At 38.4% G+C, this 14,998-nt stretch overlaps 1 protein-coding gene across 2 annotated transcripts in view; it reads left to right on the forward strand.

The window, feature by feature from the left end:
* LOC139731054 (integral membrane protein 2B-like) overlaps window positions 1–14,998 on the forward strand; it is a 147,608-nt gene that overhangs the window by 78,025 nt on the left and 54,585 nt on the right. For both annotated transcript variants that reach the window (XM_071641932.1, XM_071641931.1), the window contains exon 4: window positions 12,928–13,038. In XM_071641932.1, the coding sequence (XP_071498033.1) occupies window positions 12,928–13,038 (111 nt within the window). The remainder of the gene's footprint in view (window positions 1–12,927; window positions 13,039–14,998) is intronic.

Raw genomic sequence — 14,998 nt, forward strand, 5'->3', positions numbered from 1 at the left:
TGATTTACTTGAAGTATGTTTAATGCTTGCATCAAGCGAATTCCAAAACCTGGGTCCAGTATGTACTAGCGTTTTAAGAGTAAATTGTGTCCTTGCACGGGTTAAGTGCAAACCTGAAGCCTGCCTTGTGTTATATCTATGAACGTCACTATTTTTCTTAAAACGCTGTGCTAGTGCCAGTGGGAGTTCACCTGCATTAAGATCATACATTAGAGACCCTAACTGCATTAAATAGATATCTTCCATTTTCAGAATTTTATGTTGATGAAAGAGAGCATTAGTGTGACTACGAAAATGTACATTACAAATTATTCTTATAACTCTCTTCTGGATCAAAAATAGCTTTTCATTTTGCGATTTTGAAGAATTACCCTACACTACTATACCATATGTGACCGTGCACCTCAAAACGAACATAAAGTCGCACACACTGATTTTGCGTGAGGACTGAAAATAAGTGAAATGGGTCAACCCAGCCGAACTTGACTTTTTCATATTTTCTGAAAGAGCGGGTCTTCTTTTACATTATGCTATAATTTGGTATCATAAAACGGGCAGGAAAGTGTGTTTTTTTAGCAGTTTATCTCGAACATTTTTGGTAGAACAGTGTGATTGGGTGTGTCTTTAGAATCCCTTTTTCATTTCTGAAAAACCTTATCCACACTCTTCAGTTTCAACTCTAATAACTTTTGAAAGGATAGTGCTACTGCTTTAAAAGTTTGCATTGATTATGGACAGAATGTGTTAATGAGACATGCTTAATTTCAATTTAATCTGATAATCCCTTCATTGTTGTTACTCTGGTGGTTTACTTCCTGTTTTTTGTCCCATTCATCGCACAGCCAGCACGGTTTGGTAAAGATTAAGCGCTTGAATAGACACTGTACTTCAGAGCCTCTTTTCTCAGTTCACACTTTTCCTGAGTTTGTGCTTTCTTTTCAATATTTAGATAGGTTAGGAGAGTCCATTTGATTTGAGTTATACATCATTTTAAAGCTTAAAGTCTGCTCTTTCAGAATATGGTCTAAACTAAAAATTCATGTCTGGCGACTTTTTGTTTGTTTTGAGGTGCAGGGTCACATAATTAAGATATGGAAGAATTAAAGTAGAATATAGGATAAACAATATTTCTTTGGGAATAACTCTTTTTAGTTTGCATATAACACCAGTATTTCGTGATAAGAGCTTACACATGTTATTCACATGTATTTTCCAATTCAGTTTGTCATCAATATACAGACCAAGAAATTTTGTTGAGTTTACTCTATCTAACGCCACTCCACCAAACAAAACATTTCCTGGTAGTATTTTAACAGAATTACTATTAAAAGAGCATATAATTGGTCTTCTGAAAATTCAATGACAGTTTGTTTGCATGAATCCAAGTTATAATATTACTTAGCTCAATATTAACTGTTTGTAAAAGGACCTGAGGATTCTTGTGTGATAAAAATATGTTTGAGTCGTCTGCAAATAAAATAAATGAGAATACATCAGAGCAATATTGAAAATCATTAATATATATAAGAAATAATAGTGGTCCAAGTAATGATCCTTGTGGAACTCCACATGTGACATTTTGTAACCCCGATTTTGCATCATTCAGTGCGACAAACTGCCTCCTGTTAGATAAGTAGCTTGTGAACCACTCCAAGGCTTTCCCTCTTACTCCGTAATGAGATAACTTCTGTAATAAAATAGTATGATCAACAGTGTCGAAAGCCTTGGAGTAATCCAGAAAAATACCCACTGTGTGCATGCGATTATCCAATGCCGTAGAAATTTTATCAATAGAATGTAAAATAGCATGACTTGTTGTGTGCTTTTCACGAAAACCAAATTGAAAATTGGAGAAGGTTTGGTTCACATTAAAAAATTTCACCGTCCTGACATACATTAAGTTTTTCAAGGATTTTGTTTGTTTTTTCTTCTGTCCATTTTCCCTCTGTGCAGTTTTCTTCTTGTCTAGTTTGTTACGTTCGCTCTTCTTGGGTGTTGCTTTGTTGGCTTCCTCTCTCTGTTTGTGGAGTGCTGTGGATGTGTCCTTTTCACTCTTTCACGTAGTTTAACACGTAGCAGTGGCAGAGGAGGAGCCATGGCAGATTCATCGACAAACTGGACAAAAGATGTAAAGAGAAATAAAATTTAAAAATTAACAGAAAATTTGTGTCGGGGTTGACTTTATATTCCTGTTGATGTGTCTGTGTGTTTATGAATGGAATTAAATAATTTGAACAATTTTGCTTACATTTCTACCTCTTGGCATACCTATTGGCTAGAGTTCCATGTGTACCCCCCCCCCCCCCCCACCAAAATTGAAAAAAAAAAATATGGGTTACGCTTAAAATGATGTAATAGTAATGATAATAATAATGCATGCAATTTCTATAGCGCCGTTCTCCACTTAGATTAAATGCTCAAGGTGCTTTACATCAAAGCAAAAAAACTGAAGATACAAGTACATCACCATAATAGAAGAAGATGAAGAAGATGAAGAAGAAGAAAAAAAAGACATGAAAGTCTGTCTTCAAAAAATGATTATATAGCATGTAAAACATGGGAAAATATCATTTTCATACTCTACGCTAAAAACTTGTTTTCAGATGTAAGCCAGCAAGGGCAGGGCGCAGCCCCCGGTGTCCTAGCTAGGGTTAAGGATAGGGTTAGGGTTATGGTTACGGTCCTAAATAGACCCCAAACAAAATACTAGGCCCTTGTTTGTTTTTACTCAATCCCCATCAAATTCAAAATTTTTTTTTAACTCTCTAAAAAAAATTGAGTGAAAATATTCACTCTTAAAGGAGTGAATACAAAAAAGAGTGAATTTAGAGTGAAATTGGAGTGAATTTTGAGTGAAAATGTTCATTTTCACTCATTTTGGAGTGACCTCAAGGATCACTCGAAGATTTTGGAGTGATCCCTGAGGTCACTCTAAAACAAGTGAAAATGAACATTTTCACTCAAAATTCACTCCAATTTCACTCTAAATTCACTCTTTTTTGTATTTACTCCTTTAAGAGTGTATATTTTCACTCAATTTTTTTTTAGAGAGTAGAATGATAGAATAGAGCAATGATATGCCAATTCTGATGGGGGTACATATGGAACTCTTTCCTACCAATTACCCACCCAAAATGAATAGGAAACTGGCATTTTTGCTTTGAGACTTCACAGTGGGTGAACGTGGAATGGGAACAGTGAACCCATGTGAAATGTTAACTTCATCAGAGCATCTAACACTAATGCTATTAATAGGTCAGTGAAATCTTGGTAGGAAAACATTGACATTGTTAATTTGTTCAAGAGAAAGAATTTTACAGCTCTTAGTTCCCGTAATATCACCAGCAAAATTGGGCAAACTCTATTTCTTTAGCTCAGACGCAGTCTGGACGTCTACGTTTTCCAACTAGTAAATTTACCGTACTAACGTTTTGCATGTCTACTTTAGATACCAATGACAAAAGTAAGGTCCAAAATTCACAATAATCGGGAGGTAAAATAATGTTATATTGCCGTGAAGATACACTGGACATACTTTAGTACGGTTTTCTAAGAGAGGAACATATGCTCCTTTTGCAGAGACGGGCATGGAAGGAAAAATTTGGCGATCAAAATTACGAACATGAACAAGTAACAAATATCTCAGTATGTGGGACTACAGTATCATCGTCCACCGTATTTTTGGTCAGTTCAGTGGTTTTAATGTCGTTTTTTTCCTCCAATACAGTTTACAGAATATGTCAAATGTTATTATACCCCCGCCAAACGAAGTTTGAAGGGGGTATATAGGAATCAGCGGACGGTCGGGCGGTCGGTCCGTTGCAAATCTTGCGTCGCGAACTACTTCCTCAGTTTTCAACCGATTCCCATAAAACTTGGCACAGATGTGTGCCTTGGGTTGTAGATGTGCAAGACGTATTTTTTGACAGTACCCAAAAGTACGTTGCCATGGTAACGGCATATTATGGGCAAAAATGGGTACAAATCTTGCGTCGCGAACTCCTCCCACAGTTTTTGATCAATTTTTATGAAATTAGGTACAGATGTTCATCTGAATATGTTAATGTGCAAGACACATATTTCCGCAGTGGCAAAAAGTGCGTTGCCATGGTAACGGCATGTTATTGGTAAAATATAGGGCAAAATGCTTCATGGCAAAAATGCTTCATCAGTGTTCTTCCAATTCTCATGGAATTCATATTGAATGTTTGTCTTAGGATATAGGTCAGCATGACACATTTCTTGACAGTGACAAAAAGTATGTTGCCATGGTAACAGCTCACATATTATGAGCCAAAATGATGGAAAATTTTGTGTTGCAAGCTACTTCCTCAGTTTTTGCCCAATTTCCATGAAACTTGGTACAGATGTGTGCCTTTGGTTGCAGATGTGCAAGACGCATTTTTTGACAGTACCCGAAAGTACGTTGCCATGGTAACAGCATATAAATGGCAGAAGATCAAGGAAAGATCTTGCAGATTGAACTACTTCCTCTGTATTCGACTGAAGCTCATGAAATGTGGCACACACATTGGTCTTGGTGGGAAGATGTGCAAGACATATTTTTTGGACGTGTCGGAAGCTGCGTTGCCATGGTAACGGCATATTAATGGCGGAAGATCAAGGAAAGATCCTGTGGATTGAAGTACTTCCTCAGTTTTTGACAAAAGCTTATGAAATGTGGCACACACAATAGTCTTGGTGGGAAGATGTGCAAGACATATTTTTCGGACGTGTCAGAAGCTGCGTTGCCATGGTAACGGCATTTAAATGGCAGAAGATCAAGGAAAGATCATTCCTTGGGTAAGACTGTCGTCACGGGGCGGGGGTATTAATCACCTTCAGTGATATTTTATTTCGTAAAATAGCGTAAAAGCTTACCGATTGACATCGGAAACATCGAAATTCCTGTCACAATGTTACACGGATGTCAGCAGAATAACAGATCTTGCGCCGTCCAGGTAGGTGTAAATGGGCTGTAAGTGGTCTTCCCGCTGTTGGGGAAGAACTGCCAGTGACGTAAATACGATTACTGAAGTTAGCAGCTCTTTTTTTTGGTCGCGAGACGCGACTTTCTTATCCGATGTTACACGAAGAGGCCGGACTTCGGACGGGAGTACAGTAATATATTCCGTATTTTCTCTTTTATTTGGAGGATTTTGATGCCAATTTTTGGATAATAATACTCCTGAAATATAATTCTAATTATAGAAATAAGGTTTCTGATCATATTATGATTGGAAGTGTATGTAAAACCATCCAATACCGATGTTACAACAAAAATCGCTGCGGACTTCGTTTGTAGCGTCGGTATGAGGTGGCTTCAAGATGCTCTGGTGTTCTTATTTTGTTACACATGTTTATGTGCCTTAGAGTCTTTGTAGAAGTCACCTGGCCTCTCTTAATTATGATAGGCATAATGCTGAAAGGTTGACTCTGTATTACATTGCCATGAAAATGGCATATATTTTTGTCACAACTGGGACCACAAAAAAAACATGAGACATCAACAGTGAAGCAGTCACAGGCAAAATAAATTTGTACACAGGCTTGTTTTTTATTCATCAAATAATTCTTCACACATCTCTCTCCAAGAATAAGCATTAACCACATACAATTATTTGATTAAATTTTCAGAATATGACTTTTATTCCCTGCACAACGTGAAATCTAAAGAAGACCCAACCCCATGGAATGACCCAGTAGACAACTTGACAAATGCTAAAAGTAGATTAGTATGATGTCTAGATCTAGACTAGAACTAGAAGCACTTCTGTAGAATGTGCTCTTCTGGAACATAAGGGCCATCATCAAGTGAAGGGGGAAGTAGAACAGCACAATCAAAACATTGGGGGTGATCTCTGCAGAAACAAAGAACAGTGCTATAAGTCAGACTTCAACTTTCATTGCTATGAAGTACTACATTGTGTAGTTTGTACTGTACATTGCCATCAGTAACTTCTGCTACAGCCAAAGCAGCAACTTGACATCCATGCCAACCCGATTCAAGAGATATTATTAGTTATCCCCTGCTTGTTCACGAAATACGGGCAAATATCTACGGTCTGGTGCCATATTCCATGAGGCCGAAGGCCGAATGGAATATGGCACCAGACCGTAGATATTTCCCGTATTTCGTAAGAACAAGCAGGGGGTAACGATTTTATCTTTTAGTGTAAGTGCTAACCTTCTTCTCGCTGATTTCCCTTCGTGAATGATGTTGAAATCGCCGGCTGTCAGCCATGACCATGTTGACTTAGGCCTACGTCTCGCGAGCTGATTACTGTATGCGCGCATACAATGTACTGTTTTAAATACGTACAAGCCATAAGATACTGCAGTATACGTAGCAGCCAGATACGTAAGTTGCTGTTGTCGTTTATCAAGCGTCTAGTGGTCTCAGGTTATGTGCGTAATACGCTTGAGGACCACGCGCTGTCCATTTGTTTTGTACAGGATTAGCGCGCACTTTCCTATTTAAGCGTCTTTGGTACACGCGCAGCTAGCTGTGTAATATGACGTCATATCACGGAATACGGAATATATTCAGTGTTGGATTTAGCGCATGCGCACAATATGACCTTATCACGGAATACGGGATATATTCAGTGGTTGATTGACCAATGAGATTACAGAACTCACGATCACTAAAAGATAAATAGAGATATACTATATGCAAACTTTTGTCTGTTCATCCAGTATACACTATTGTACACATTGTGTACAATTCTGAATTTCAACAAGTGAAATATTGAGTTGCAAGAGGAGGCCCCACAGGTTATTTCTTTTTGGATACAGATACGTGTAGATTACATGACTTTGTGTGACAATTGCTAATGAGATTTATGAAGACAGCAATCCTCAAAAAAAAAAAAAAAGACAGCATAACCCTTAATGTTACACAATGTGACTACAAAATGCAGAGAAAACTAGAGGACATCAATCTTTGGGAGTGAGACACATTCTGTCAACAAGACATGCATTGTATGTCCGAGGAGAGAATTCTTTTTCTCTCTTAGAAGCTACCGTATTGTAATTTCATAGAATTGTGCATCCAAGTTCCCTCTTAGGGATGACTTGTGTATGCACGCAAGACTGGTCATCCAGACAAGACTCAGAGAGCTTGAAATGTCCCTTGGGCCAGGAGAATACAACTGTAGGCATACTTTTTTTAACTTTGTTCAATTTTATGGAAAATGGCCCGGACCAGCTGGAGTTAATTTTTGTAAACTACCAGAGTGTGATTGTATGATGGACAGCCTACCTGAAGAGTGAGTAGACTCTACATACAGATGTACACAGTGTACAGGACTACAGGGTCAAGGATTTTTCAGTACAAGGGCAACTTGCTAAAATAAGGTTGGGACCAAGTAGTTTTCCTCATTATAGCAGATATCTCATTATGTCAGGTGGCATTGTAAAAAAAAAAATAAATAAACATAAAATAACCACATTTATTTGTACAAGTGGGACTACAGACCATGTCTCAATAAGATATAAACCCGGCAATGTGTCTGAGGAAATGACTCACCTTTATGTTTAAAAAGATGTTTTTTGCCAATATATTTGTTAATGAATGTTCAAATTTGTGAATGTATAGTTTGTGAGCGATCATGTCATGATCGTCTGTAAAATTAGTACGTCATGTGACAGGATGTTTTGGCTAGTGTTTGTTGTGTGTGGAAGATTCAAACATATAGGGCTCACACGGGTAAATAATTTCCCATAGAGACGTGTGTTAAAATTCAAATTGCAAAAAATTCTGTAAAATAGCTGGGAGGAATGAGATTTTTCAGCTTCACTAACCTGGATAAGTGAGATATTACCTTTCATCCATCAGATTTTCAGGGTGGGTTGTTCTGCTCTAATTCTGTCCAGGGGTCCGCAAAGCCAGACTACGAGTTCTTGTCACTCAAAAAATCACCTATTTTCCGTACACGTACCCGATGAAATATAGTCCCCTCAAATTCCATCAGAAAAGCTTTCATCTTCCAACCAAAATGCAGTTTGTAGAGGAATTCATACTCAATGTCTACAGCTATTCAGTTTTTTGCCAAACTAAATCATTGATTTTTAATTAATTTTTTTCTTCATTTATTTTGGTATCTTTGGTACGAATTTGTGAAGGGGTCTGGGACAGTCCATTTTATTTACAGGTGTGAGCCCTATAGTGACACATTATTTATGTACAACAAAGTAGGTGTGCCTGTGGAGATTCCCTAACTACAATAGATACACAGCCCTGTCGCTGTACAACAAGTGTCGCGACAGGGCTGTACCTACACAATCGACGCAATCAACTTACTCCGGAGCGACAACACGATTTTGAATTTGTTACACCATATTCGTTACTCAAGCAACGCGCAGACAGAGCACTGTGGTTCCAGCTTTAAATTTGGCTAGTGTGACTTTATGCGTGCGCCGCTACGCAGCACTCTGTCATCTTTGCACACAATTTGCATCTTTCAAAGCATGGGGCCTATGTACTGTGTTTGGAATCGCACTGTGATGGTCAGCTTTCCAGTTTGATATTGAAATTTTTGCTCAGTTTGCGTTGCACGAGGGCTCACTATGGACTAATGTACCATGCTTATAATCCAAGCATTTCATTTCACCTGAGTAGTTTGTGAAATTTGTAATAAGAATGCAGACATTTTCAACAAGCACAGTTACATTCAACAAGTTTGTAGTCATGTAGCTGTGTTTGAGGGGTCTCGATAGATTGGTGTATCATACACTTGTAACTTGTATGACGCTGTGCTGCCGCACAGCGGCTGGTCGGACTAGAGATTTCCCAGAGTAGAAAGCCAGTCACAATGATGTTGCCTCCTACCCTCATTCCACAGAATTTTTTTTTTCCTCATCAGGAAGAAGGAGGTTAAGTGTTCATCGGCATTCGTTTGTCTGTTTGCAAAATAACTACAAAAGTTGTAACAGATTTGAACAAAATTTGCAGAGAAGGTTAGTAATGACCCAAGGAAGAGATGATTTAATTTTAGTAATGATCCTGGAATTTTTATGGATTTTTAAAGGATTCTTTATCCTTTGCAGATATGGTCAATGAACTTTGGAGTTCAGGCTGCGCGTATATGAGGTTTGCTTATGGAATGCGCTCTACAGCACAAGCTGTGCTCTAGCCAGGCGCCCCGTAACTCGAAAGTGATGACGTAAACAAAACGCTTCTACATGTACCACTGTATATTGGGAAACTGGACGATTTTCAGTGCGCGTGTATACCGGTAATAATGGGTGGAGATGAGCTGCTTGGCGGAGGTCTGCACTCTACAGGTGCTTTTCTAGTTATTATTGGTATGATTGTTATTATTCTTATTATCGTTTACAGTGTACATGACATGCAGTATGGCAAAGCTATTATTGCATCAAGCAGGCATGCACGTGTGCACCATGCCTGTGCAGTGTTCCATCTACATGTATCTTTTGGGGGAATCATAACACCGCATAGAAAATTATTGATTTCTTCCAGAAATGACTGATTTTAAGCCTTGTTATGAGTGATTTCCTATTCTATGGGTTGGCAGCTCTTATTCTATCCATTTAACAAAATGTTTTGGTATGATTTGGATATGAAAAATTGATAAAATGAAGTGAGTTTTACCTTATTTAGGTAGTATACTGTCTATCACAATTGCACTTTGTACAAGGGAGTACAATAACAGTTGAATTAAATATTTACTTATTGGAGTAAACTAAAATTGTTGTAGCCCCTATCATGATCTGTTATTGTCGAGCCCACCGGAGAGGTGCGGGGAGACTAAGAGATCACCTATGGCTTCTGTCCTTCCGTCGTCCGTCTGTTATGCTACAAAAACTTGAATAACTCTCTACTGAGGACTTCAATTTCACTCAAACCTGGAGGGAAGAGTGGTAATATAAAGTTACACATTCAACCAAGCATGAAGGTCACCTCAAGGTCAAAGGTCACAGGCAGGGATCAATGAACTTTAGGGCCCATACCGGTACGAGTTTTTACGGCGCATTTCGATTATGGCTCATAACTTTTGATGTACAATGTATATGTCCATTTGTGACCAAACTTGGATGGTACAGCTGTAGATGTCACTTGGGGAGGTAAAGTTCATCACAAGGTCAAAGGTCACAGACAGGGTCAAAGAACTTTTAGAGCCCAAAGTTTTAACAGAGCATTTCGATTATAATGGTTCATAACCTTTGCTCCACATGTCCATTGTCTCCAAACTTGGCTGGTAAATGTTCCTTGGGGAGTTGAAGGTCACCATAAGGTCAAAGGTCATAGGTGGGGTCAATGAACTTCCAGGAGTTAGAAAAACATTAATTTCTTCTACGCAAATGGGCGAGACACATTTTGGCACTTGCCTTGTTTTTAATAGAGAGAACAGACCGTATCTTGGGAGTGTTTAATATACATGTAGCTCTGTGTTAGTGTAGGTCATGATGGAGAAGAGCCTCATGAGAGAAAAATAAAAACAAAATATCAAGTAAATTGAAACAAACACAACTGATAATGAAGGGTGTTACAATAGGTAGACCAACATTTAGGCACACTGCTATACAAGGAAGGACAAACATCAGCAGTCTGAGGTCAGTATCTCTTTGTGATAACAGTGCCCTCAGTGTTCCAACTTGGATGCAATGTCACATTTCTTGAATGATATGCTCTATCAGCCACATCTCTTGTCGGATTTCATTCAAACTTGCTATGGAGGTTTGTAGGGAGTTATTCTACTGTACATGTACATGATGTAGGTAACAAAAGTTTTCATCGATAGGGCCGCTTTTGTTCTAAAGGACCCGTTGAGGACTGTGTGATTTTGCTACAACATGCATCTCCCATAGACTCTTGCCCAAGTATACTCAGGACTCGTCCTCAATGATTTTTAAAGGATTCCCTGTCATATTTGTTGTATACAGTATATACAGGTACCAGCCTCAATTCTCATCAGATTTTATTCTGACTAGCTGGAGAGGTGTACAAAATAATGGTCATTATTCCTCATCCACACATACACGGTAGTATGTATAGGGGTATTGGAATCACTTGGATGTCGGGTGGCCAGGAAGGCGGTTGGTCCGTTGCAAAATCTGGTGGACCTAACTACTCTCTCATTTTTTGAGCAATTGACCCCAAATTTGGCATGTTCAAAGGTGAATGTGCAAGACACTTTTTTCGTTTGTATCGCATAATGCATTGCCATGGCAATAGCAAATTCTAGATGTGCAAAATTTATCTTTTGTTGTTGAAAAATGTGTCGCCATGGAAACAGCATTTTTTGAATGAAAATCATAGAAATTGCTGATTTATTTATCTTACTCAGATTCTGAGCTCTTGACTTGAGATCCTATGACACATGTGACTATCATTGAGCAAAATATACATTTATTCAATGCTGACAAATACATTGCCATGGTAACAATTTTTTTTCAATAAAAAGCATACGTACAAAGTAATTGCTGGTTGAGCAAACTCCGTCAGTGCTAGGTGGGGGTTTTAATCACATTGAGTGATAGTTCTAGTTCTACTTGTACATGTAGTATACGACAGTATGTGGTGATGGTGCCCTCCGTGTTCCGACTTGAATGCCATATCACATTTCTTGTGTTTGCCTTGCATTTCTTGCAAGATTTAATTCAAACTCGCTATTGAGGTTTATGGGGAGCACAATTTATTCTACATTGTAGGTTATAAAAGTTTTATTCACAATGCCCTCATGCAGACTTTTTATACAATCTGTATATACATTTGTATGACATATTCAGTGTACATACATTATGTGCTATTTCTTATTAGATTTCATTATGATCTTATAAAGATTCCTAACACTTTGAGTAGATGTACATGTACAATGTACCTTGTATACTTGTGATGTTAATTTGTTGCCTATCGCTGTTATTACATATATCTTGTAAGCTCTTAAAACTCATTCTGACAAAATGAAGTTTGCTGATACTACAAAATATTGGTTTAAGCAGGGCTGCTCACTAACCCATTTTTTTCTACTGGTCCGACCTGTCTGTTGAACCAGCAGGTACCCAGTTTTGCCATTTTTAAGTGGTCCATTCCTGAAAAAGGTACTGGTCTGACAGCGATTTTTACTGGTCCCAGATCATCAGACCAGTGCCAGTGTGCAGCCTTGGTTTAAGCAACCCATATTTTGGTTTATTAAAGACTCATGAGACTACAATACCTGTAATAAAAGAATCATCTTAAACACTTTTTTCTCCAAGAGTGATCATGCTTAGTTACACATATATGTTTTTCAAAGTGAGGGGGCGGACATGCAGCAAAAAAAAAAAAAAAAAAAAAGTATCACCCTGTATTTCCTGCAAAAAAGTGGGGATGGGGCCCAATTGTAAGACCCTATAGCATGCAAAACAAGTGCCTCCAACCCCTGCCCACGTGGTTGTGCCAGCCCTGGCAGATGTACAAATGTACTGTACAACATACAAAACAATTTACAGATGTTTGAAATAAAGTTGGCTCTTACATGTGTACCTACGTATAGTGTATATTGTTGCCTCCATATTGATTGTTAGTTTACCACTTTGTGTTCCAACATCATTCGATTTAGCATCTGTACCCATTTCCATATTTTGAATAAGAGGTTATTAAAGAGTGATGTCATGCCCCAAATGTTATCTGACAATTTTGCGTAAGAGCCGTTTAATGTTAGTTTTCCTAATACATGGCAGTGGTATTGTACCTGAAATGTATTTAATTTCTCCCAACCAATTTTCACAATCTGCAGTGCCAGCAGAACTTTTCTTACATTGAAAGACAAAGAGGAAAAAAAAAAGTAAGAAAAAAGCTAAGCACACAAGAAAATGTATAACATCCACAGTCAAAATAGGAAAAAACAATAACATTATGTATGCTGTTAGATACAAGTGTAACAAATCTTTTCTGTCTGGTTTGTTGCTTTTGACATGCAGCAAATCACAGCATTCCGTGATGTCCAGGATGAGAGATGCTACTTGGTCAACCACACTGATTCCCTGTTTGAGGCCCCTCAGACTGTTTTGGAGTTTATCCAGAGTTACAAGGTAAAAACTCATTTTTAGTGATCATGTAATATACAATGCTACGTTTATACCATGTTCCGAGGGGCCACAGCAATCATGTCTCAAGTCACTCTGGACAAAACGGGATGGGTAAACGTGACAGACTGTGATTGCTGTAAATGCTGTGTCAGATTTTTAAACTAAAAAAATTTGCCATGTGCAGCAGTCCTGGCATTCATGAGAAACGTTGTAGGCTGTTGGAAAATGCGGTGTAGCAAAGACTAGAACACAAAGAGAACAAATGAAGAAGAATATCCCACCTACCCATGGCGCACTACATATTTCAGGCAAGTGGGGCTGTTGTAGTCACCAAGAACATGGTGTACATTGTAAATGCATCATTACCCTTTTAATAACCCTAACTAGGCCGGGGGGGGGGGGGGGGGGCTCCAAGGCCCCTCGCCGTTCCGCGTAATGTGATGTATCGCAATCGCAAAAAGCTATCGTCGCGACGATTCATGATTTTTTTCCTTTCGAGTCTCCTGCCTCTTTTGACACCAAATTTGCGAAGCCCGGGCGCGCGGTTCCGAAGTTACGCATAAATATGTACATGCATGTCAGACCCAAAATTGCTCAAAAATGTGAATTCGTAAATTTCATAAAAGCATGATTATTTTGGTGTTTTATCGATTCAAATCAATGAATAACATATTTTCTTGTTCGGAGCAATGTCGCGGACAAATTTCATCGAAAAAACAATGGAAAACATAAAGTAAAAAACAAAGAAATACATAAGAAATTCAAAAAACAATAGAATACTTCAGAATTTTTCTGAAATCACAGTTTTTTCATTACATTTGCTAAGGACACTAAAAAGAATATCTGCACAAAAAATGTGCCTGTTTTGAGCTATATTTTGTGATTTATACCAAATAGTCTGATTTCATGCACATTATGCATAAATTAGCATAATTTGGCATAAATCACAATTTTTTGAGAAATTAACTTTAAGGTATTTTAGATTACATCATAGGCAATGTGTGTGCCAATTATCGTGCGGTCGACGGCCGAGATCTGGAGGGGGGCCTGGGAGCCCCTACCCCCAGCTCTATCAACTACCTAAATAGCCCGGCCTAGTTAGGGTTAAGTCTGTTAGGAATTTTGCTGCAGAAATTATCAACCAGGGGGGTGTTTCATCAACGTTTGTCAGCGCTGACAATTTCAGCAAAATCCTTGGTTTTGATTGGATGAGATGCTCTGGTCACTGACTGTTACTATGGTGATTGTCAGCGATGACAACTTTTTGTGCTGACAAATGTTGATGAAACACCCCCCAGGTATCATTAGCTAACCTCAAATGAGCTATTGCAATCGTTCTTCATCCGGCGTGCGTAAACTTTTTACATTTTCATCTTCTTCTTGAGAACCCCAAGACCGATTTTCACCGAACTTGGCAGGTAGCATCCCTAGGGGGTTAGGATCTCATTTTGTTAAAATGGATACCATGCCCCATCCAGGGGGCCCCAGGGGACCCAAATACCCCCCAAGATTAAGGTACAGTCAACCTCGCCTGTAAAGTGGACATAATCGGGACTGAGCAAAACACGTCGACTTACGCGAAAGTCGACTTACGCGTAAGTTCACAGGCAGGGGTCAACGAACTTTAAGGGCCCAATGTTAAGTTTTTATGGCACGTTTCTTTTTTGCCATAAATTTTTACCCTTTTATATCTCTTTTTATCTGTTATATCTCTTTTTTTAATCTGTTATATCCCATTCGCGTACAATTTCTTGTACGCGAATGGGCGAGACACATTATGGCACTTGCCTTGTTAGAGTTGCGTTTAAACGCTTTTAAGTTTTAGTTTCGTACAATTTTTTAGTTTCATATGATTATCAAACGCAAGTCTTTCAGTGTTGTGTGTGATTCTATGGACTTGCATTTGATTTTTAGAGTTACGTTTAAAAGCAATTGAGTTTCAGTTTCGTAAAATTTTCTAGTT

Source organism: Diadema antillarum, unplaced genomic scaffold (genome assembly GCF_040938485.1).
Source record: "Diadema antillarum isolate AM-2024a unplaced genomic scaffold, OU_Dant_1.0 seq00000354_RagTag, whole genome shotgun sequence".
Taxonomy (NCBI): domain Eukaryota; kingdom Metazoa; phylum Echinodermata; class Echinoidea; order Diadematoida; family Diadematidae; genus Diadema; species Diadema antillarum.